This window comes from Lichenostomus cassidix, chromosome 1 (genome assembly GCF_008360975.1).
Source record: "Lichenostomus cassidix isolate B80296 chromosome 1, HeHo_3.0, whole genome shotgun sequence".
NCBI classification, from domain to species: Eukaryota; Metazoa; Chordata; class Aves; order Passeriformes; family Meliphagidae; genus Lichenostomus; species Lichenostomus cassidix.
The window spans coordinates 95,252,916-95,277,196 of record NC_139479.1 but is presented as its reverse complement, the minus strand read 5'-3'; the positions used below and the strand labels follow the sequence as shown (position 1 = coordinate 95,277,196).

Here is a 24,281-nt window from a genome sequence, read left to right as displayed (position 1 = left end):
GGACACTCCTGCCAGTGGCAGGAAACCAGACCAGACTGCTCAGTGCCCTATCCAACCTGGCCTGGAACACTTCCAGGGATGGGGTATCTATTTCTCTGGGCAGCTTGTTCCAGTGCTTCACCACCCTCACAGTAAATACCTTCACAGAAGAGAAAGAGACCCACTTAATCTCTTCTTTGGTGTAATGAAGTAGAAAGACATAGTAAAATGTTTTAAAATGTCCACTAACCTCCATGTGTTACGAGTTAAGCAAAACAAAGTTAGCTTTGTTGTTTTGGATTTTGTTATTGCTGGATTTTTTTTTACCTTTCCAGAGAACTGTTACAGTAAAACATGACTTTCATATATGTCTGAGCTCCTTGGCTGTTTTTTTTTTTTTGTTAAAGCTTGAAAGATGTTTAATTACTCCTCATTTGCTTAAGAACAGAGCAGCTATCTGAACAAACCAAAATAGCAGGAGAAGCAACACTATACATTGCAATTGTCTTTCTCTTGATAAGCGCTTCATCTTAATTCTCTCTCTAGAAAACTCTGTCCAGAAGACTGCCACATCTTTTCATTTAAACACAGCAGGTAATTAAGAACACAAAAGAGAGGGCCAGCAATAGAAACAAAGGCCTGTAAATCACAAAGACCAATTTCAGTATCGTTGGTGAATACATTTCAAGTAACCTACTACACACTTGTGTCCTAGGTACTGAAAAAGAGACATCAGACGTCTCAGCTGTACCAAGTAAAGAATGTTAATGCTTACCTTGTCATCACTTGCCTTCTACTCCTGAGCTTCCCATCTCCAGAAGAACCCTCCAATTGTAAAATTATGACTATAGCCATGAGTCAATATAAAGCACACCTTAAAATTTTCAATAAATGTACAAATCATTTATTTAAAGTTCAAAACTCAGAGATACAAACAAAATACTTAAGAAACAATAAATCCAAAATGTAAACACTTATAGAAAATATATGAACTGTACCAATTTAACCACCCACCATTCTTCACAGAAAACAGCAAGAAATAGACAAATCAATACCCAATTGTTCTTTTTTCCTCAAATTCTAGTTTAGAGGTAGAATACTCCTGTCAAAGTCTCAAAAAAATTTAATTCAGTAGAATTACGCTACAAATGAATTTGGCCCATATACTTATAAATGTAATGAAGCCAGAGAAAAAGATTCTTACTGAGAGCTCTTATACAATAAAATTTGGCATGGCACTTTCAAAAGGATAAAGCACCTTTCCTGATAAATACTGGCTTATGTTTTTGCAAGAAAGGGATCATGTGCTTTTTCCATTACTGACAAAGAAAACATTTAAAAATAGACAGAGTCCCAGCTTTTTGGTAGGCATATAGAAAGCAAGTGTTTATCAGTAACTTGTCCTAGAAAGCCAATCTGGGGGGGGGAAAAAGTGTAACTATTAAAAGAAGACATTTTGAAAGACCTTATGAATATTTGATGCATACTTATTTGGGTGGCACAGTTCTCAAGGAGGGGGAAGGGAATTAATACAACAGGGCTAAAAAAAATCAAATTTGTTTTCCACTAGCAGGGGAACTGACCAGTTTTTACATTATATTGTCATTCAATCAGTCTCCACTAACTGCTACAATTTTATCATCTCAGGAAAAAGTGTATCTATGTGACACACAACAGAACATCATGTTCAGTAAAAGTTACCCAAATAGTCTCAAAGGAACATATATTCCATTTTTGTTCATCAAATAACCTACTACAAGTAGAAATAAAAACTGGAATTCTTCAGATGATATATACAAATCCATAAAAAAAACCAGGAACAATTTGCAAGCTCAAACATACACATTATTCAGAAAAAGCCCCAACTTTTATATAGAGACTGGCTGCTAAGTGCATTATTTAAACTGCTGCATGCAAATAGTAGAACCTATGGATGTTTAAAAAACTTAACTATCAACTACTGTTAGGCTTCTGCAATTTAGCTGAGCAAAGACCTTCTCAAATATTTGCTGAAGGGTGTTTGTGGTTCAGAAGCAACAAAATAAAATTTGCAGTCTTAATGCCTTCTTGCTTTATGGTATTTAGAACCACTTGGGCCAGCCTTCAGCAAAAGAGGCAAAAGAGGAATTTGTGGCATAGACTAGCTGGAAATATGCTTGCATGTGACACCTATCTCATTTGGGGCAAAACTACTTATGCGGTGCAGTTTAAATAGCCTGAACTATATTTATCTGATTTTTCTGAAGCAAATTAAAGAAGCATTTGAACTGTACTCACAACAGAGCTGGAACATTACCTGGCAAATAACAAAGTTATCTCTCCTACTAACACTGGAGGATCAGCCCAGGACAAAACACAAGAGATAAGCTTTTCTTCTACAAAGTATATTCTTCTGCTGAATATGAAGCCTTGGAAAAGGAAAGAATACAAAATTAACACAGGGAAGTTTCAGGCATATTTTAGGACTTCCAATTCCTTGATGAATTTTCCATCATCTCCAAAGCAAACTGTGCATCCCTATTCAGGTAAAAGAATATTACATATGTAGATTAGGGAAACTTTTGTAAACAAAGATGAGTAAATTCTAAGCCATATATTAAACTATGATACTTCCACATCATGATTCTTTGAGAGCTCAAAACAGGACTGAAAGAAGACTATTTTAAGTATACATCCAGTTTTATTCCTTATTTTTCCACTGTATCCCTCCTTATGTCTTTCCCTGTATGTATTTTAATGGTCAGGATGAAAATATTTTCTGTATATACAAACTAATTACATTTAACCCTGTAAAAACTAATCCAAAACTTCACCATTCTTTGATTTCTCTATATTTAGGCAACTCATCTTCTACACATGCAAGATACTTTTCAGAACATCAGAAACAAATTTTCTATATTTCACAGTTTCCCCAAAAAAGTAAGATAAAGCTGATTATTTGTTGGTACACACTTTGCTGTACCTGCATAAACCTACTTTTGGATATACAGATTACACATTAATAAGGACAACAGCTGACCTAGGCATTAGTTAAAATAAGTTGCCTCATCTTTGTGCTTGCAAGTCCTAACAAAGGAAATGTCAAAAAACATCTAGGGCTTCCATGAAAAATTTACTTGCACCAAGTTTTCCCCTTTCAATACCTCCAAAATTGAGGTTGTTTCACCTCTAACTGTGGAGCAAAAGTGAAAATACAAAACAGCAAAATATGTATGCTCCCTTAGTGTCTTCAGTAAGCAAAACATTGTTATCCAGGCAGTGGTCTAGTTTCTCCCAGGTCTTGCAATAAAGCACTCTGCCATGAAAGAGAACTTACTGCTTTATTACACCTAACCACTGCCTCAAGTGCAAGATCCAACAACTGTTTCACAGACTGAAATAATTCCTCTCTCAAAATCCAAAGAAAGTCTCTTTGAAGTTTGGAGGTTTTTATATAACAGACATTCAAAGAGCTAAGTCCTATGAACTGCAGCTCCCCCAAGCATGGCAGATTTAAAGGCAAGCTCAGAACCTTCAGAGAACAAGGGCATGATCATGAGGAGTTCACACTGCCCAGGTAATCAGATGTTGTGAAACATTAATGCACCTGTGCCATTTTCAATACCCAAGCACAACTGTGCTCCAAGATCTAATTATGAATATGGTCCTGCTACAAACGTGCTGTAACTACCTTCAGTTAGAAAGACAGCACATTAAGATCTCACCATTTCAGTTGTTTTGGGTTTTCTTTAATCCTCCCATGTATGCAAGGCACAGTCAAAGGTCAGTCTGACTGCACTGACAGCTCTTTGGAGAAGTTGGTGCCCTAGAACTTTTTTGGGGTGGGAGAAAAAGAGATGATGGCTACTCTATACACAGAGGCAAGCTTTATTCTTCCAAGGTGAACTTCACCACTGGGAACATGGCTTGTAAAAGTCCATTACACCATTTATGTTCTAAATAAGGCTATTTTAAGGCCTCAAACTCATGAGTGGTGGTAAATTTCAGCTTGGAACCTAGAGCACACATGCAACCAAAGCTTTCACAAAAACGAAATTATTTTACACAGTAACGTGGCTATAAGAGTCACTTTAAAAGAGTGCTAGTCGGTTTTAGTGACACCATAGCACCAGAAGTTTAACCTGTGGATCCAGAAAATTACAATAAGCATGTGTCTTTGTAACTGAGAAGTAAACATTAGCAAACTACTGCAACACTGGCCTTCCAGTACACATTGCAAAATGTAGCATCAGCAAACGCAACCGACCCCTGTAAATCATAACACCAACTTTTATTTCACTAGTGTCTATCACAAATCACATGGCAAAATAGATTTCCCTTGCCACTGTTGAAGTATACTAAGATACCTAATCCTTTTCCATTAAAAACCCAATAGCAATGGCTAGGCAAGATACAAACCCTGTTGCTTTCCCAGTGTTTAAGTGGGAAGCATAGCCTAGGTATCTCAGCATATTTGCTGAAAGGGAAGAAATACAACTTTTTATCCACATCTGATTAAAATGTCAAATACTGGACATACAGGGGGAAAAAACCAAACAAGAAACCCAAGAGGGATGTCAGGAAATAGTTTTAAGTCACAGCATTTGCTTTTAGTATTTAAACCTATAGGTAGACGTAGTTGTGATCCATCAAACTCACTAATGTCTTGAAAGCCATGCAAATCCAAATCTCACAAATCTCACAAGGACATGAGCATCCTTGTAGAGAAAAACACATGCCACCAAGTCAGCTGCTGAAACCCAGCGGCGCAGTCTAGGAAATGATGTTCCCAAATCGCATACCCCTTTGAAATTCTTATTTAGCCCTGGCTGCTACTGGTTCCACTTTGAGTCTTACCTGAGAAAGCAGGGAAATTCAACCCCAGGGCAAAAAAGGTCAAGGCTTGTTTGAAGCTCCCTGAGGTCTCTCTCCTGTAAGTCCTTGTTTCAGTGTGTATGTAAATGACCTAATTCCTCGCCAGAAGCTTCAAGTTATTTACAAAAAAAGTCACTGACTCAGACACTGGTTTTCTGGAATGCATCTTTGATACACTGACCAAGCTACTCTTGTTAAAGTCAAAAGAAGCTCAAAAAGCAACTTTTTGTGTTTCTCAGCAGGCTGTATCCTGCCTGTGACAGGATATGCTGCCTGTATTGACTCCATTTCTTCCCATATTGTTTCCTTCTCTTTGCAAAATAAGAACCTAATCCTTCTTTGTAGGAAAAAAACCAAACAAATACTAAAACATTCAAAGTGAATTTACAGCAAACATTACCACCACCGCAATCCACCCCCCCAGTCTTCAGAATTAATTTAATGGAGGCCAGTTATTAGGATAACAGTTTTATGTCTGAAAATAAAGTGCATAATGATTGCCGCTGAGAACTTTGCTGATTTCAAGTTAGCATAGTTAGTGTCAATCCTCAGCAACAGCCATAAAATACTAATTACAACATAAATTGATAACATGAGTCAAAATCTGAAACAGCACACATGAAAAATAATTTTGGAATAAACAGGAAAAAGAAAGAGAAAGGAAAGTGAAATGGAATTTCTAATCCTTTGTGGAACTGAGCCTATTACACAGCTATTCCAACATGCAGCATCTGAAATGAAGAATCACAGTCTGTTTGCTTCACTTCTATTATTCCTGAATTCAGTTTGTAGCTTTTTGGTGGTGTCTGACAGATTTCACCTCGGATAGGGGAAGATGTATCTTGTGGGAGATCTACAGAGACAGTGTCAGAGGAAGAATCGTGGCTTTCTGCTGACACAGCAATTTGTAGACAGCTGCCCTCTGTTTCCTCATTGCAATCTGTGTCTTCATCAGCCTCTTCCAGCTGCTGAACAGATTTCAAATACTGTTGTATCAGTCCGCTGTCCTGCTCATTACTAGAGCTCTCTATACTTTGCTCACACTCCCCAGGGCCATCCTCTACATCTGAAGAACATGCTGAAACAGAATTGCCACGTTGTTTGATGGTTTCCATCGAAAGGGAGCTCTCGGTCCCTTCAGCTAAACTCTTTTCAGAGCTACACAGGTCACTGGCGTGAGTCTGATCAGCCGCAGAAGAATGAAAACCAGAATCTGGGAACTGCAACAAAGACTTTTCCTGAAGATCCTCCTCACTAGCTGGAACTAACAAAGCAGAACTAACATCTGGTGGGGTTTCTTGCTCCACTGTGGATGACTGAATAGGTGGTTTGGATGAACATGAAGTACTGGCTGAAGGGATCCCAGCACCACCTAAATTTTGCATCACTGAAAGCTGCCATTGTTGAAGGGATTTAACCTGTGAAGTATAGAGAAAAATTCATTATGAAATACAACTAAGAAAGTATTTTGATTTCTAGAGGATTTCTTGTATTCAGCAACCAAGCTCTAGTATAAAACAAAAGACCAAGTGACAAAACCAAGGCTTGCTATATCTTTAGGGAAAATTTTGTTCTTCCCACTGTGAAATCATGGCTTTTAAACCTACATGCCAAATGCTGACAGAGCACACAAGCTCCCAATTTCAGTACCTGAAGAAAAAGAAATCTGTTCTTAAAACCAGAAAGGATTCATCCATTTTTAAGAAAACAGGCTTATTTTTGGAAGAATAGCTTATTAAAAGATGTATTAACACAACTTTCCTACTTCAAAAACAAGCTGTTCACAAGCAACACAGCTTGATATAATGTCATTTGCCATGGGCATTTAGCAGTCACATCATTCTTCATAGTTCTGCTTATGTTTATTTAGCTTTTCTTGCATTTTGTCCTCCTAACACCAGGCCACAATTTAGTCTTTAGTAATAAAACCAGTGTTCTTCTGGCGCTTCTGAAAGTTATTTTCCTCCACAATACCAGTATAGCAAACAACAGCAATTAGATTCTATTAAACCACTCTAGTCATCACTGGAAAAACTGAACCATATTGACTGTCTCTTCAGGATCTACAGTATGAAATAATGCAGATTTAAATATAAGCAGATTCAAATTCAATTTTCAAATTCACATATAAGCAGAAAAACAAGAGGACTAAAATTACTTACCTGGTTCCAAAGAAATTTGACAGCTTCTTCCTGTACAAGCCTCTGCATTTTCTCTTCCTCTTTTTCTTTTCTTAGTCTGCAAGAACACACATCCAAAATTTATGCAGCTTAAATAAGCAACATTTGGGTAACAAGAACAACAAGAATACATAAAAATGCCTACTTATGTAACAGCACTCTTGAAAGATACGAAAGAGCCTAACATTAAGAAATTACTGCAGTCTGGCTTGCCATAAATACCCAGCTGCTGACTTACAGTTTTTTCAGTTACATTTAAATTCTGCATCCTTTTACTGCAGCACATTTGTTGGCTTGCCAGTAATGTGTCTTTCTGTAAACTGAACCTGAGCTCTTACTTTTTCCCTGCACAACTATCACCCGCCCCCCACACACAAAATAGTGCTTCTTCATTTCAAATTATGCTCTCCCCACTGCTATGTGGATGGAATATGATGAGCAAGCATTGGGAGTTTCTAGAGGCTTACTGAGCACTCAGCTTGATTCACAGAACTTTTGTCACTTGTGACAGTGAAGAAAAAGAGCCTGTCAGACTGACAGCTGCAGGCTGATCCAGAAAGATATTAAGTAAATCCAGAACTTTTTGTCTCACAAATTGAGGAGTTTTGATCATGATCTTCTCCAAACATGGATCACAAGATCAAAAATTAAAACAGAACCAAACACAGAGCCACATTTTAAAATCATATCATACAAGGTAGAGGAAATTCTTCTTTTCACCAAAAACAGAAGAACAACTTCTCAATATGGACACTTGATTTATAGACTGTAATTGCAAGGAGACAAGAAAAAAAAAAAACAAACCAGCAATTTCTATTTTGAAATATGGAAGTCCTGCTAATAGAGGAATAAAAAAATGTGTTCTAACCCAATCCACTTTGGCACTTTTAGAGTATGAACAGCTACGGGCAAAACTGCGCTTACCTTACAGGAAGTGATCTTCTAATGTAATCACAGTTTTATGTTTCTGATGCTAGGTTCTACTGTAAGTAGTTATGTCAAGGCCCATCTACATCTGTTCTGAAATACTCTGGAATGATGGTTATATTCATACAGACTTGAAAATACACAGCATGAAAAACTTACTTTTCTATTTCAGCAGTTAAGCAAATGATGTGCTCTTGCATTCTGTTCAGTCGAATTTCATTCCGCACTTCCTTGGCTCGAGGATGGTAGTTCCTTGTGTAAAATCCTCTCCAGGAAGCCTGAAGCTTGGTAGCTGCTTCAGTCATCCTTTGCAGCTCCGCTGCACCTTGATCAGCTGCTGCTGCACCTTGCACAGCCAACGAACCAGAACTTTCTTCTGTCATCTGGTTAGGACAAAGGCTTTTTACTCCCAATTCAGCCCCTAATGAGGTGCTGGGGTGACTGTGCAGAACTTGGCCTTCAGAGGCCCCTAAAGGGTTGCCAGTCCTAGCAGCCAGGCCAGCTGTTACTGGATCAGGGGTAGGCAACTGCAGGATCTCTTTGATATTCTCTTGTGTTTCCACCCTTCCTGCTGCTCTATTTGAGTGCTCTCCTGTAACAGATAAAGCCTCTTGCTCGTTAGCTGTTTCTCTGCTATTAACATCTGTCACACATTCAGTCATTGTATCATCATTATCTGCTAGGCCCAAATTGATTCCACGTAGCTTCAGGTCTGAAGCAGGAGACACTGGAGACAATCCTGAGGCAACTGGCATGAAAGTAGACTCTGAGGATAAAAGGCTGCTGTTTAGCTTGTCTTCATCTGTCTGTACATCTTCAAGGTGTAGCTCCTTGGGAAAGCTTCTTTCAGGAAGAAAAGTATTCTTTACTGCATAGGAATGATCACTGTTTGCACTTGGTCCAACCCAAGAATTCTTCTGGATGACAGGTTCTAGATAGGCAGAAAGTCACATTCTAGTGTTAGAGTATTTCAGTAATAGTTTGTTTAATTCATAGGGATTCTCAATTTGGTTTTAACAGTTAGCACCTGGGTGGGTAAGCTGATCTAACATGCTAGTAATGAGTGTTATTTCTGTATCAGGACAATACTTACCACAGTAACATCCAAACTTGGTAAATACTGAGTACAGGAAATTGCACAAACTGCACTTCCTCAGACAAAAAACTTGTATAAAATGGAAAAGACAAAGTAGTAACCCTTTCATTTGCTGGACTGGGTTTTTCACCTAACCAACCTACTAGCATTTCAAGACACAAACAAGCATGGACTGGATTTTAAGAAAACAAAGTATAACTTCAGTTGAGAAAAATCAAAGATCAGTAGAATAATATAACAACAGGGACTTGTTCTTAAATTGTCTCCACAAACTTCCCTATGTTCAAATGAAAAATATTTATTTCTACAGATTAGATCACAGGTGTGGTAAGCTACTTACCCTTTTCAAGAACCATCTGTGATGGCTGGGCCAGGCCACTGTGCTCATGAGCAACTGGCACAGTTTTGCTGGGAGCAGAAGGTGTAGGTGGCTCCTCATTTTGGTTTTCATGCATCAACTGCCTCTGGTGGAGTCTAAGCACAGAGTGCCAACAACAGATTTTATGTTTCTTTTAAACTCTCTTTTGTACAGAAAACATCTAAAAGAAACTATGAACTACTTCAAAGGAAACAAGTGATCAAAACATTCTAAACAAGAGGCTAGTTATGCAGACCCCTACACATACAAGACACTAGTAAGACTACTCACAAAGTAGGGGATTGCAGTCTTTTCCTGCTCCCCTTCCTCCTGCCCCTTTCTTCATTACATGTATCCGAAAAGAAAAAAAAAAACAAACCCAACATGCAGTTCTGACTATAGACAGAAAACCATCAGGTATTTCTATACACAAGGAAGGCACGCAGATATTTTAAGTGTCTAATGGGGAATACATTCTGTGTGTAAGTATAGAGAAGTTGGAGGAATGATGGGAGTATCTTTTACATTTGAAAGTGAGTGAATCAAGGAATAAGTGTTCCTGTTACTAAAGGTACAAAATCCTAGTACAAATCAACAAATTTTGCCACAAACAAAATCATCCTTTAAAAGCCAGACAGCACACATGTTGTTTCAGCCCAGCTAAATTAGAAGATCACGAGGCAGAGGTCAAAGTCAAACTGTCCCATAAATCATATATGCAAGTGCATATATATGGGTGAGGATTTGGGGGATTGCTTTTTCTGGTAAGGTTTTTTTGGCTTGGTTGTTGAGGGTTTTTTAATTTTGAAGAGTTTTACTTAGCAGACCAACTTCCTGAATTTTCCCCAGAAATATCATGTGCATGATATTTCTAATTGATAGCAATTAGCTAGAGATTCCAAGGTCAAGATCCTTTGACTGCACCTTCTGCTCACAAACAGCTACAACGCTTCTATAATTTCCTCCTGGAGACCAGCTACAGAGATGGACAAATGCACCACTGGGAACAGAGCCCTTCAGAGGACAACCATAACTTAAGAACATGTCAAAAATAAAAAAGCTGCTAATACATCAGTGTATCACAATACTCCTCATTTACAATTAGAACAGAAGTTAAGCTAAGTTCCTTTTTGATGTTTTCATCATTTTTACGCGGTAAAGAAAATCCCAGTACATAGTTTATTTTAATCACAGTTTGAACACAAATTACCTACAGAGCAGAAACTGAAAAATATAAAGAATTTTCTTCTAGATGGCCCAGAAAGCAGGAACACACTCCTGCTGCTGTTGCTTGCCTCTCATTCCCCTCTAGGGCACATCCTGTACATCCATTACACTTTGCATCTCCAGCCCTCACTGTTGCTTTGAAATACATAAATGAAACCTTACTATGTCTAACACATAGGAAGATTTATAATTATGCTCTCAATTACATTCTCTAAGAAAGAAACAAGAAGTTCTCACCTTTGCTTACTCAATATTTTTTCCAGTTTGGCATCCTCTTCAGTCTGGAGTCCATATGCAGATGTGAGAGGACAAACAGTAGCCAAGTACTGAACTAGCTGAACATGCTGCCCAGGTCGATATGATCTTCCTTTCCCTTGACTGTAGAGCCATTCTGCTTTCAAGCTGTTCAGAAGGGGCAAAATGGTCACCTTTAATGAATGGCATAAAACAACTAACTCTGTTTTCACTACTGTTCTTCTAGTGGGTACCCAAGAGCTAACACTAACATAATCAAAACTTAGAACATGTGCAGCGCCCAGAGGAACTGGGAATGTCATTACTAAAACAATGAATAAAGTATTCATTGACTTAAGCATCAATGAAATGAACAAAAAAAAACCCACTTGTCCAAAACTGTGCAGTCTCTGCTTTGTGTGCAGTCTTTGAGCATTGAAAACAAACACATTTGTGTCAATGAACTTCTCAGCAAAGCTTTCACAGAAACACAGAAAAGTTTCACAGAGAAGTTCACACAAACATGCAAAATAGGCACAGAGAGCAAATCTTGCCAGAAGCATTCAACACCAGAAATCCGTTTTTGAATTAAATGCACTTTAGTCTGAGAATATTTCATATAATACATCTGCAAGTAATACAGTTAATACTAAAAACCCCATTCATCATGAAAAGTCTAAAATTCTAACAGGAAACTTTTCAGGGAAGTCACAACATGTTACAGTGGAACAGAAACAGGATTGGTTTACCCTTGACGAAAAAAAGGGCATCTTTTCATTTTAGTACCAGGGAAAAGAGGACATTAATTTCCTAGAGTATATTGACGTGCTGACTAGAATGTGCTTATACTGGATAATACTTTTGCTTAGACTGGTCTGATGTCAGGAACTTTATCATGAAGATATCAGAGTGATATTATGACCACAATTATACAGTAACAAGTGATTTGAGCAAAATAATATTCAACTAATTGATAACAAAAAAAACCCAAACCCAAATCTAGAAACACATGTGCAAATCGTGCCCTTTATATAAGGGCACATTTGAGCTTCACGCATGACAAAAGCTTTATCACCTGTTGATTATCACATTCTACAAAGTCAAAGAGGCTGTAAAGGGTAACAGACCACTGATTAATTGCTACCAGAGATTTGCTTGGTAGAAGTGCTTCTGTGAGTTGAGTAACAAAGCAAAAGCTTAACTTCGTACTTCTATCTAAACAAACTTGTGATCTTAAATAATTCCAGTGTAACAGATGAAAAATTTAGCTAAAGCAATTTTAGCTTAGCCAGACTTCGTTTAACAGAGATTCAATAATAGTATTACGCCACCTTTCCTTCTGAGAAATCACATATCCATCGAGAACTTTAAGGTTCAGACACCAGCTGACAATATAAGGCCTGTAGTCAAAGCCAGGGACAGAAGGTGTGGCCATCACACAAGGATTGTTCATAACTGACAGCTGTTCCAATTGGCGAAGAGAGGCCAGGAAAGAAACCTTGAGAAAACAAGATACATTTGTTAACTGAACAGAATATACCACATTTCTCCTAGATACAGCTGAAAAGCTCGTCCAAAACAACAGAAAGACAAATACATCAAAAATCACATTTGTTTTTTGAACACAAAGCACCTTCTATCAAGTACTGCCATTTCCTATTAATTCTTCTGTAAGTTCTACTAGTCCTTGGAAAGTATTAGCTTCTCTTAAAATTTGGGAAGGGTGCTTTATATACAGAAAGGTATAGTATTTCTATGATTCCAGTTTACTACAACAGGTGATGGATTTTGAACACAAACAAAAACAAAACAAAGAAACAAAACTAAAAACAACAAACAAACAAAAAAACCAACCAAAACCAAAAAACAAGCCAAAAAGCTGGAGAAACACTGTCCTGAAGAGAAATTAACAAAATAATTTCTTGTGACATGAAATCCCAACCAAGAGTTTTGGTTGCTACTTACAATAAATCAAGCAAAGACAAAAGTCACAGGCAGGTTATTTGTTTCTCTTACACAGTGTTTGAAAAATAGGTCAGTGGCAACAAGTGCAATTCAAACCTCTGTTCTAAACAAAGCAGCTGCAGAAGCTCTCTGCAGCAGCGAATCAGCTCAGCTTTCAACTTTCAGACAATCACAAAAAATATGAATTTAGGCCTAAAAGTAACACCCTTGAATAACATAAAAACGTAATAGAAAAAAGGCAAAGTTTCTATCCAGACTAAATTTTAAAAGGTATCACCTAGCTCATGCAGCTAATGCAAACATGATTATATATACACAATTAGACTATTAAAAGTTGGGTTGTTTCAAAGAAGAGAGCACATTTCCAGTTACAACCTCAAAAAAATTGTTCAGCTTCCTTCTTTCAGTCTACATAAAGACAAGGTGATCTATGTTCTGCAGCTTACCTCATTTAAGTCTCTGATTTCATTTTCTGCCAAAGACAAAACAGTCAAACTCTGAGGTAGGCAAACAGGGGCAGTGCGAAGTGAAGTTATAATATTTCCATGTAGCAACAGAGTCTGTAAAACAAAAACATGGTGATAAATGCTTGATCAAAACCCCCAGATTTCTTTGTCAGACATCATCTGACAAAAATAGATGCAAAAGAACTTTAATTAAGGCTTTCTGGTCACAGTTACCAAAAAATGCACTTGGAAACATTTTTGTCTACAGTGTGCATGCCAGAAGAGTTAACAACAAGTTTTGCCTTGATTCATAATAAGAGATAAGAGAACAAAGAGCTATGAAAAAGATATCACCAGCATATTGTTATCAAAATCATTAGTGTTTATAGAAAAATCACTGCCTCAGTGCCTGCAACTTGAGAACAAGGAAGAGAATTCTTACACTCTTTGCTCAAGAAATTACAGTTAATTAATTAAAATGCTCTAAAGAGCTACTGTTCAAATAGTCAATGTCTAAAAGAAGCAATTTCCAAAACAAATTTCGTTATGTAAAGAATGCAACAAAACCAGAGAGAGAATAACACCTACCTTCAGTGAGGCAAGCTTGGAGAGATCACCTAATTGAGCTATGTTATTGTCTGACAGATCAAGATGCTGAAGAGACTGACAGGAATTCATTTGTTCAATGACCTACAAAAACATAGAAGTCAATTACAGTGACTCTTTTTTAGCCACTACATAAAACTAGGTATCAAATAATTGTACATTATTTTGAAAGCTAAAAAATGCACAAGCTAAGTAACCCAAAGTAAAAGCCATGTTTTAATACAGTTTTATTTTAAAGATGCTAATTCTTTTTCCTATTTTGGAGACTCCTTATTCTCATTTCATTTTGATATCAAACCTTTCAAATTTTTCCTAGACAACTCTACTCCAAAAGTTGCCCTCTTCTATTTCATAAGCCAGTACTCACAAAACATTAAAACTCTTGTTCCAGTCAAAACATTTTGAGATTTCTTTGCAACATTTTCTAAATTTCTGTAACACATGATTCTGGAAAATGCAACAGACTAAATAGTTTACCTTAAGGTTATTTCCTGCCAAATTCAGCCATTCCAGGTGCACCAAATCCTTCAGCCCTTCCACGTACCCAATACTATTATGAGGCAAGTTGAGCACTCGGAGATTGGTCAGTTTTGCTACACCCATCATTCGCACCAAACGATTGTTGGCTACAGAGAGCTGCAGATGGACACACAAAGAAACAGTTTTAACTACACAGACAGAATAAGCTTTTACTTTTAGTAATTAAAAATCTACTCCAACAAATACTTGCTCAATCTATGTATTTCGTTTTCAACTAAATAACACAGACAAAATACCTACCAGAGCCCAGCAATAAATTACTGACCAAAGAATATAAGTCTTCACAAATCACCCCACAAACTTAAGAGGAAATTCTCCTAGCAATAGCTAAATAAAAGGAAAAGAATGAGGAATCGTGTCATATGAAAACAGGGCTTTAATATCAGAATTGCCAATTCATTGTGCAAATTGTTGCCCTGTTCCTGGTGTAAAAAGTCACATTTACTGTCAATATCGCAGAGGACAAAACACATTTCAGACAATTCTCAAACAGGTCCTGTGCTAACAGGACTGTAAATCACAAACTTTTTAAGGGGGAAATCCTGATTAGGCTAACACTTCAGTAACATAATCACCAAGCTAGCAGTGAGGTGAAGGTTTGTTGTAGCAACAAGCCCCACCTCTGCCAACTCAATGTAGCTTGACTGCAGAAGCTATCAGGCAGCCTGGAGTCTATCGAGAGGCAGTTTCAGTGATAATACATAGTTATTTTTACAAAGCTCAAGTACTCAAAAGCTAAGAAGTATTAATATTTGAATTATCAGTGACTTTTCTAAGTGTTCTTATGATGCCCCTCCCCCATTAGGATTTATTTAGTTCATTTTTAGTTACCTGGGTAAATCACAAAACAGCCTCCTCCACTATCAGCTGCAGACCTCCACTGAAAACAACCCTTTCTATTTTAGTTAGCCATCATTTATTTTCCTCTGACGACAGGATCTGCTAGCTTACTTCAATTACACAATATGACCTTAAGGCAGAAGATGCTAACATCACAGCACCATTATCTGAGAGCAATTTTAAATCAAGTAACACTGACCTGCATCAAATTCCTGCATTTCTCCAAGTGCTCCAATTTAATTATCTGGTTTTTGTCCAGAATCAGAGTCTGAGTATCAGCATCACAGGGCAAGGTTGGACCCAGTTTTTGCAATCCTTGACCTGAGCAATTGACTACCAGGCCTTAGAATAAAAAGGAGAAAAAAACAAAAAAAAGCACCACAAAGTTTATATACAAGAACACAGACTGAAAAAGCAACGTTAGATTAACAGATTTGTTTTATAATAGATGCAGATAATTTGGAAATACAGATTAACTTTCTTTTCCATGTAAAGCTGAAGCAAACTACTTCAGCTCAAACACTGTAAGAGTAACTGATCCAGTTACTGGAAGATATACATACCAGACCTTGTCCCAGTTGCGAACTGTGGCAGAATTCTGGGAAAGTCACAACAGGTCATCTGAAGTGAGATGTAGAGCAAAATTCCAGTAGCTAAATTTAAAGGTGCGATCCTCAAAACTCCAAATTTCAAAAGAGCCTAAATTTAAAAATTCTTCAGAGATTTGAAGTTTTGAGCAGCTTGACAAATAACTATGTGTAACCATTTTATCTAAAGTAAGAAGCTATTCATGCAGCCATACTACAGTACTGGGGGCATCAGGAGGAACAAACTGTAAATAGACTAGCATACCATTTACCTAATGCAACAATTAAAATGTTCCATGCAAAAACGGTTACTATATAAAATTAAAAGGCAAACATTTGCCATCTGCATGGACATTGAATCACTGGGTACCCATAGTGACACCTGATAATAGTGATTTTCATACATTAGGTGTCTGCTGTGTATTTGATGTATAAACATCACTGTAAGGCTTGTTCTTGTCCTACTATCTGTTCAGTAAACAATGCTGCCTTTTTCAGCAACATATCCCAAACATTAGTGTTCTCACTCTAACATGCTGTACATACTAATATTCTTACAGTTTACGCCTTTTCAGGGTGTAGTTATGCTACGGATGAAGACAAACTTTTTTCGTGTACTATTTTGTCAACTAGAGAACGTGCTTTTCTAAGAAAGATGTCTGATGATGTTTATTACATTTCCATTGTTTCTCAAAACCTCAGCTACCCCAAGAGCTTTGAAGAGCAGCAAGGCAGAGCCAGCAACAGTCACATTCCTGTCTTCGCACATTCAGGGAGAAAGTACTTCTTGTTTCTCACTCAAGTATACACTTCTGCAACTACTGGATCACTTTAATTGAACAGAGAAACTTCGCATCTGCCCATTTATCCAAGGGTTTGTCACAAAAATTCACAACTGGCCCCTCCAACGTAGGAGAGAGGCAGGGACCTGCAGCTCTGAATTGCAAGAGTAATCCTTTTATTCATGTCCATGAGGTGTTCCATTCAAACTGGGGGATTCGGAATGTGGCTTTACACATGGCTCCCATAGATTTCCAGCATTCAGGTATAACATGATCTAATTGTTCCTTAATACACACAACCATTTGCAAAGAACCTGTATTTCTATGGCAACATCATCCACCTGCTTCTCTGTTGATCTAGACGTCCCTGCAGTCAGACTTGCTATTATCACCGCTCCCTGATGCCAGACAAAGGGAGGCTTTCACAGAGGTGTTAAATGAGCTAGGATGCTGGAGTTATCTCCCTTGTCTGGCGGTACCCCTTATGGGCACCTTCAACATTCAGAGAAGCAGAGGTCCCTCTTTCAAAACGGTCTGTCCTTCCGCTCCTTGCAGCAAGCTGTAGTCCTGTAGTTTGCTTGCTTAAGCATGGCAGTTCAGTATACAGCGTGAATTCTATACACATGCACAGCTCTAAGGAATTAATACGATTCCGTACTACAGACACTCATTGATGTAAAACCTGGAGAACGAGATTTTCCTAACAGGCTTCCAGGACCCAGGAAAACACTTCAGAACTGCTTATTTCTCGTTTGGCAGGAAGCAAGGAACTGCACCCTCAGAAGTGGCGCTGTCTCCAAGACATCTCAGCCCTCCCCTCCAGGGAAAACAGGCCCTATTTCATTCAAATCCTGGTCTGTAAGGGTTCCACCCGGCTGCAGGATCCTCCAGCACGATGGACAGCCGCTCCGTGCCGCCCCGAGCGGGCCGCGCTCCTCAGGGCGGGAAGCGGTGTCCTTGCCGCCCGCCTGGCCCCGCGCTGCCCGGCCGCTCGCAGCCCCGTGGGGCCCGCGGGTGCGGCTGAGAGTGGGGCAGGGGCAGCGGGGCAGGGGCAGCGAGGCTGACAGCGGGGCGGCCGAGCCAGCCCCTCAGCCCGAGAGCAAGGGGCGCCGCCGCCCCCACAGCGCCGAGCCCCCGAGTCCCTCCGAGCGCCACGGCGCCTTTCGGCACACGCAGCCCCCAACAACGCGGCCCCGCCGGCCCCCGCCACCTGTCCAGGGCTGCCCTTACCCGCTCCGGCCGCCTCATCCCCCGCCTTGGCCCCAGAGCCGGCGGCCGCCATGCCCCGCGCTTGACAACACCGCCAGGCAACCGAGCGCCGGGCGCCGATGGGCCGGGCCGCTCCGCTACGGGAGCACAGCGCCTTTTATCCTGGCTAGAGCGGCGCGTCCCGCGTCCCGCGTCCGGGGCCGTGCCGGGTGAGCGCTACCCGGTGAACGCTCCGCGAAGCCCCGCGGTGCAGCCGGGGCGGAGCCGTCCTGCCCGGGCGGAGCGGAGCGGCGCTGCCCGGCCCTGCCCTCCCCTTCCCGCTCCGCTCCCGTCGGGCCCCGCGCGCCGCTCCCCACACCGCCTCCCGGCGTCCTCTCCGCCTCTCGGCCCCTCGCAGCGCCGCCATCATGAAGTGAGCGCCCCGTCCGCCGCCATCCGGGCCCATCCGCCGCGGGGAGGCCGCCGCGGGGCCCCGGCCGCCTCCCCCGGCCACCCGCGGCCTCCCCTAACTCTTCTCTCCCGCGCAGGGTCGAGCTGTGCAGCTTCAGTGGGTACAAGATCTACCCGGGCCATGGCCGCCGCTACGCCCGCACTGACGGGAAGGTGAGGCCGGGGCGAGTCCGGCGGGGCTGGCGGGGAGGGAACGCTGCGGACGGGAGGGCGCTGCGCCCGGGAGAGGCGCCGGGCGGGGAGCGGAGGCTGTGCATTTGGGGTTGCCCGGAGATTGCGGTAGTGTTGGTGTGGCGTCTGCCCGAGTCGCTCGTATGGAGCCGTGCGAGAGCAGCATCGCTGTCCAGGTGCCGTGGCTGCCGTCAGAGCTGCTCCGCTGGAGATCCGTGCCGTGCTGTAACTTAGGGTTGGAATTTAGGATGCGGTTTGCACAGGGCGTCTTAGAGCGGCAGGTGTAAAGTACCAAAGTTGTGTAGAAAAGGCTGCTTAGACATCCTGCATCTAATGCTGAGATTCGCTGGAGCCAGCAACTGGTGTGCCAAATTAATTGAGTAGAAATCTTCGGGTTAAAATAGAGTGGAGAGCCCTTTCACGCTGACATGTCATATGCAGACAGGACTGTCCCTGCTTGCCAAAGGAGGGCTTAGCTTTTGAGTATCCCAGTACAGCCGTCTTGCTCGAGGGAATCTCCAGCAAAATTACCAGGAGATGGACTGATTGAATCCTTGTGAATGCTCCTGAGAATTAGGCTGTACTTTAAATTGAGTTATATAGATAATAACAAACCAGCTTGCTCATTCTGCCTGTTTTAGACAAGCAGTTTAGTGTCACTAGGCAAGAAGGAATCGGGTCTTCCTGTGTTCCCTAGGCCAAGTTTTGAGTCATTCCCACATACAGGAAGTACATTGTTGCTTGAGGACAGGCACTTGGAAAGTATGATGCTGGACATAGCTATTCATGCTGTGCCTGAAATACATAGCAGCATTGGATGCAAGTGGTAATTTAAACTTTCTTCAGAAGAATGAAGCTGCTTCAGAATGCAAGATACCGGTTTGACCAATGTAACAAAATTCAAAACTTTACATTTCTTAAATTATCTTTTAAAATTTTTAATAGTCAGAGCTGTGTTAAAGTAATACAAAAGCATCACTGTTGGAAAACACTGACTCAAAGATACTTAATGCAACTGTGATAATATCTTTCATAGAAACAAAGCTTACACAAAACACTTTTCCTTCCCAGGTTTTCCAGTTCTTGAATGCAAAATGTGAGTCTGCATTCCTTTCCAAGAGAAACCCCCGGCAGATCAACTGGACTGTTCTGTACAGGCGTAAGCACAAGAAGGGACAGTCAGTAAGTACATACCAGCTAATGGCACTGTAAGTTGGCAACCAAAAGATGTGGTTAGTGGTCTGTTAGAGGTCACTCGAGTGTGCCACTGTTCAGCAGAAGGGTGACCCAGATCATCAGGATGAAGACTGGTCAGTAATGGTGAAAATGTGAGTGCAGTTACATGAGTTCATGCAGCACTTCAACAAAAGCATTATGTTTGTATTGTAGCACTTCTTTAGGGACCACTGGGATCTACAGTAGGTTCAGTAGATCTTAATAATTGTAGGAATGGCATATGTTTTTAAAAGTTAGTTTTAGGGAAGGTGGGTAATGCTGTCTAATACACAGACTTCCTAAAAGTTTGGTCTTATAAAATTCTTGAATGGTGACAACATAGGGAGCTGTTTTGGGGGTTAGTGGGGCGGGGATGACTCTCTTAATATTCTCTTCTTGAAAACTTTATGCTGTAGCTTAGCAGGAGGTCTTTTCCTGTGTAGCTGTTATTGCATTAAAAAGATAAATCACGAAGGCATGTAGCATAAGGTATATCTCCCACGCTCTTGTTTGAACTTGCACAGCAGAAGAGCTCTGAGAAAGGCTTATGTAAGTGCAGTAAGTCAGTGTTCTTGCCAGTTTGATTGAAGAAAGAAAGTTGATACGTGATGGCTTGCACTGCTCCCCAGTACCTGATCCCACTTGAATAGGTGTGGAGTGTCTTCCTATCAGAAGACACCGTCAAAGCTTTATCCTTCCCCCCTTTTTTTTTTTTTTTCTTCTGGGAGTTACAGATGGCTGCACTTCTGACATTCTTTCAAAATAATTTTTTGATACTTCGCTGTGGAAGCCTAGGAGATATAAGGGCTAATGTGTTTGTCTCCAATAGTGATAGCTGGATAGGTGTGGAGCCAACCAAGGATTGTTGGTAATAACACACTATGAAAAGTACAGGATGTGGCTGGAGAAGGGGCCATATGGAGGTAGGGCAGCATTTCTCTGTACCCAACAGAAGGATTCTCTAAAGTGAGGAGTAAAATTCTTTTTCAATGTACAGTTTGAAATAGGTTCAATGTCAATAGCAGCTTGTTTCTGTGTTTGTCTTTAGCCATTCATTTAATGTCTCGTGATGCTAATTGTCCGTGTTCACCTCCTGCCCTTCTAGGAAGAGGTCCAGAAGAAGCGCACGCGCCGTGCTGTGAAGTTTCAGAGAGCCATCACTGGTGCGTCTCTGGCTGAGATTATGGCCAAACGAAACCAGAAGCCTGAAGTACGAAAGGCGCAGAGGGAACAAGCTATTAGGTGAGAGGTCAGACATGAGAGGAGCTATCCTAAGCTTTTCAAAGATTACAGTACTTTTCATACAAAAGCTGAAACTCTAGGTGAGCTCTGTGTTTTGTAAGACTTCTTGTGGGTTTTTTTGTTTGCTTTTAATTTGTATATTTTTATGTAATACTGAGTAGTCTTGGCAAGAGTCGGTAGCAGCAGAGAGGTCTCTTCTTGCCCTTTCCTTTTGTACTTTTGTCACACACAGTTCTGCTGTCTCTGTAGAAATCTCCCCAGGAGTAGTGAATATAGAGGAGAAATCTGCAGTAGTGCATTCCATTCTTCGAGAGCTCTTACAGTGCTGAGACAAGGAAATAGCGAGTGGCAGACACAGATAATTTCCTCTTTTTCTGTGAATTAACAGGGCTGCAAAGGAAGCCAAGAAGGCTAAGCAGGCAACCAAGAAAACAGCTGTTTCTGCTGCAAAGGTAAGATGCAATACGCAAATGGAAACTATGAAATGGAATACACCATGTTGTAACACAACACGGAACATTCTGCTGTGGCACTTCATTGGAAATTCCCATTTCTGGTTTGAGGAAGCATTTGCATATTTTTTGATGTGAAAGTTCTTTGACTAGACTTTTGTGCTGAAGTTAAGCGTACCCAAAAAGCCGCATAGAATGAATCTTTTTTACGGAATAAGTAAATATTACAGTAAAACAACTTTCTGAGCTAATGTCAGAGATAATAAATAAATAAAAACTTGTCTGTGACATCTTCACTATCTAGGAACTTGGTAACAGTATAATGATGAATGCTACCATGTGTTTCATTATCATTTATGCATTAAACCGTATGTTGGCTTAGTGTTCTGTGTGTAAACATCTGTTAACATGATCCCAATATTAGAGATTATAATTTTAATCTGATCTGATTTTATTTCTTTCAAGAATATATACAGAGACACTTTTAGAACTGCAGATAAAGAGCTGCTTTTTGCTCATACTTCGTTATTTCTCTACAGGCCCCTACAAAGGCAGCACCGAAGCAGAAGATTGTGAAACCAGTCAAGGTTTCTGCTCCCCGTGTTGGTGGAAAGCGCTAACTTGCCAAACTTTTGGTCATGCTGAATAAACATCTGATGGAATTCCATTACTTGTGCCATGGTCTGCTCAAGTGTGTGAGATATACTGAAGGGAATGAATCTATGAAATACCCATGTCTGGTTTTTGCAGAGTGAAAAGCATCTTCCTGCTGTAAAACACTTGGTTTCTCAGACAATCTGCTGTATTAGCACACATTTCTCCAGTCCTTACTGAGTGGCTCAGGTGGCAGGGAAGATGGAGCTGATGTTTGAGGAGTGTTCTTGCCTGAAGGACAGAACAGCACCTAAGCTTATTCTGCATCTGTGACAGATGACATAAAACTCAGAGATGCAAGCTAAAGAGTGTGTGAAGCAGTGTCATCTGTAAGTCACTTACAAAGGTCCTGTGTTGTGGAATGCATGTAGCAAGATACAGAAAATGAAATAAGGAAAAAGTTTAAAAAAGGGAATGGACGGTTTCTGAACAGAAACAGACTGCATGGCTCTTAGACACAGAGGTTTAGATGCAACTCCTGGGTCATGAAGTTACAAAATGATGGATTGCTAGAAGCTGTTGTCAGGAAAAGGATGCCTGTGAAGATTGAATGGGTTTCAAATGCAGTTGATGGTATACAGTTAAAGCTCATTTAGGTTCATATTTAACTTGCTGAATGCAGATAGGGAGAGAGTTCCTCTGCTTAAGTAACTGCCCTGTTCGACAGCATCCCCATACTTTGCCATAGTTTTGCTGGACAGCAATAGCCTTGGAAAAGCAATGTCCTGACTTACTAGAGCCGTAACAAAAACCAGTCACTATTTTCTGGATCGTTATTTCTCTATTGATGCAACATCTTGATGCCTGTTAGCATTGAGGACTTGGTTTGTTACCTTACTACAGCAGTCAGGAAGGCAGCTGTGTTCCCACAGTTCGACTTCCTGCAGTCCTTTTGGGCTTCAGAAACACAGTGGCTGTAATGGTCACTGTGGGTTACGGGCTACACTTTGAGTTATACCTTATTTGGGTTTTAATAAAATAGATATGGGTCTGGATGAAGGCTGCAACCTGTTTAAAAAAGGTCTAGCTTGATTATATTGATGGAATTTGCACCATGATCTTCCAAGCAATTCTGCTTTTTGCTGTTTAAAAACAGATACCCATGTCTAAAGTGAAATTGATGGCTTTTAAGCTGCTTAACAGACTTGGAAGTGAAGGAGCCAGAAACTGAAGGGGGAAAGAGAGGAAGAAAAATTGGCTTTAGTTATCAGTGAATTATTTGGGTACTCAGCCTGGTTCATGCAAAGTCTCTTATTGAACAGAAGCATCATGGATTTATACTGTTACAAAGTATAGTGTAACTTTAGCCGTTACATGTTTTGCTTTCTTAATGTCAGAGATGATTGCCATCATCTCTGCTTAATTTCTCTTGCTAATCACCTGTACAAAAGGTAGACATAGTCTTGTCTCAGTCTCCTGCCCCTGCCAGGGGCTATTCAGTTGATCTCTCTCAATATCTCACATTAACTGATGACAAGAGACTTCTGCAGCTGCTGGACTTCACAGCCAACACCCTGCACTCTGACATGTAGTTAGCAAGGTAAGGAATTTTTTAATTAATTGAAACGGAAGGCCTGAAAACACCACTGAAAATTGCCTGTGCTAGTGGTGATTATATAAATCCTGCTCTCATCAGGGTCCTGTAGAAAACCTGGTACCCTGAATGTGTCCTTGTGAATGTTTCCAGCTAAGAAGCTGACAAAATGAGATTGTACCATCTGCTTGAAATACCATTAATGATATATATAGAAATTGATTGGCAGCTAGGACTAATTAATAATTTGTTAATGCTTTGAAGTTTGCAGACTTTGGCTGCCTGGCATCATTGCAATGGTGCGCAGAAGTGCTTCACAATTGCTCTTCCTTGAAGTTTTTTTATTCCTGAGTTCTGACTGATACAGTGAAAAGAAGTAATGAGTAACAGCCCATCAGGTTACTCTTCTCACAAGTTATACATCGAGTGAGGCAGGCTGTTCAGAGCAGGGCCTTTAACAGCACATTATTCAGCTCAAACACAGATGTAATAGAATGAATTAACATGGAAATTAGTATAAGCCCTTGTGTTTATCTAAAGCAATACAGTTGATTAGCTGTCAAGTATTTATAATAAAAAAATAAAGTACCTAAACTTGTTATAGACACACAAAATAATTTAGCCTAAAAAGGATCTCCAGAGGACATTCAGTTTGATGCCTTCTTCAAAGCATGTCTATTTACATCACCTTGCTTAGTATCCAGCTGAGTCTTGAATGCAACTCCAAAGACAG

General features: G+C 40.3%; 2 protein-coding genes across 4 annotated transcripts; one reads left to right on the top strand and one right to left on the bottom strand.

Moving 5' to 3' along the window:
• Window positions 1-860: 860 nt before the first annotated feature.
• On the bottom strand, window positions 861-18,078 carry CEP97 (centrosomal protein 97). 3 transcript variants are annotated; one of them, XR_014854711.1, is made up of 12 exons: window positions 17,852-18,078; window positions 15,452-15,594; window positions 14,350-14,508; window positions 13,855-13,956; window positions 13,267-13,380; window positions 12,187-12,353; window positions 10,859-11,023; window positions 9,377-9,510; window positions 8,100-8,871; window positions 6,996-7,071; window positions 4,816-6,251; window positions 861-2,387 (listed from the first exon to the last, which is right to left on the bottom strand). XR_014854711.1 is itself a non-coding variant. In XM_085072499.1 (11 exons), the coding sequence occupies exons 1-11, from the start codon at window positions 17,901-17,903 to the stop codon at window positions 5,538-5,540; spliced, it is 2,598 nt and encodes an 865-aa protein (XP_084928625.1). In that variant the 5' UTR covers window positions 17,904-18,078; the 3' UTR covers window positions 861-5,537. The 3 variants fall into 3 exon arrangements, 2 of the variants coding, with proteins under 2 accessions (XP_084928625.1, XP_084928639.1); XM_085072499.1 differs by having other exon boundaries at window positions 861-6,251; XM_085072513.1 differs by lacking the exon at window positions 17,852-18,078 and adding an exon at window positions 16,963-17,561 and having other exon boundaries at window positions 861-6,251.
• Window positions 18,079-18,114: 36 nt separating this feature from the next.
• Window positions 18,115-22,027, top strand: RPL24 (ribosomal protein L24). Its single transcript, XM_085072526.1, has 6 exons — window positions 18,115-18,242; window positions 18,358-18,433; window positions 19,523-19,633; window positions 20,772-20,908; window positions 21,297-21,360; window positions 21,900-22,027. Exons 1-6 carry the CDS (start codon window positions 18,238-18,240, stop codon window positions 21,978-21,980), a joined length of 474 nt encoding a protein of 157 aa, XP_084928652.1. The 5' UTR covers window positions 18,115-18,237; the 3' UTR covers window positions 21,981-22,027.
• Window positions 22,028-24,281: the final 2,254 nt, after the last annotated feature.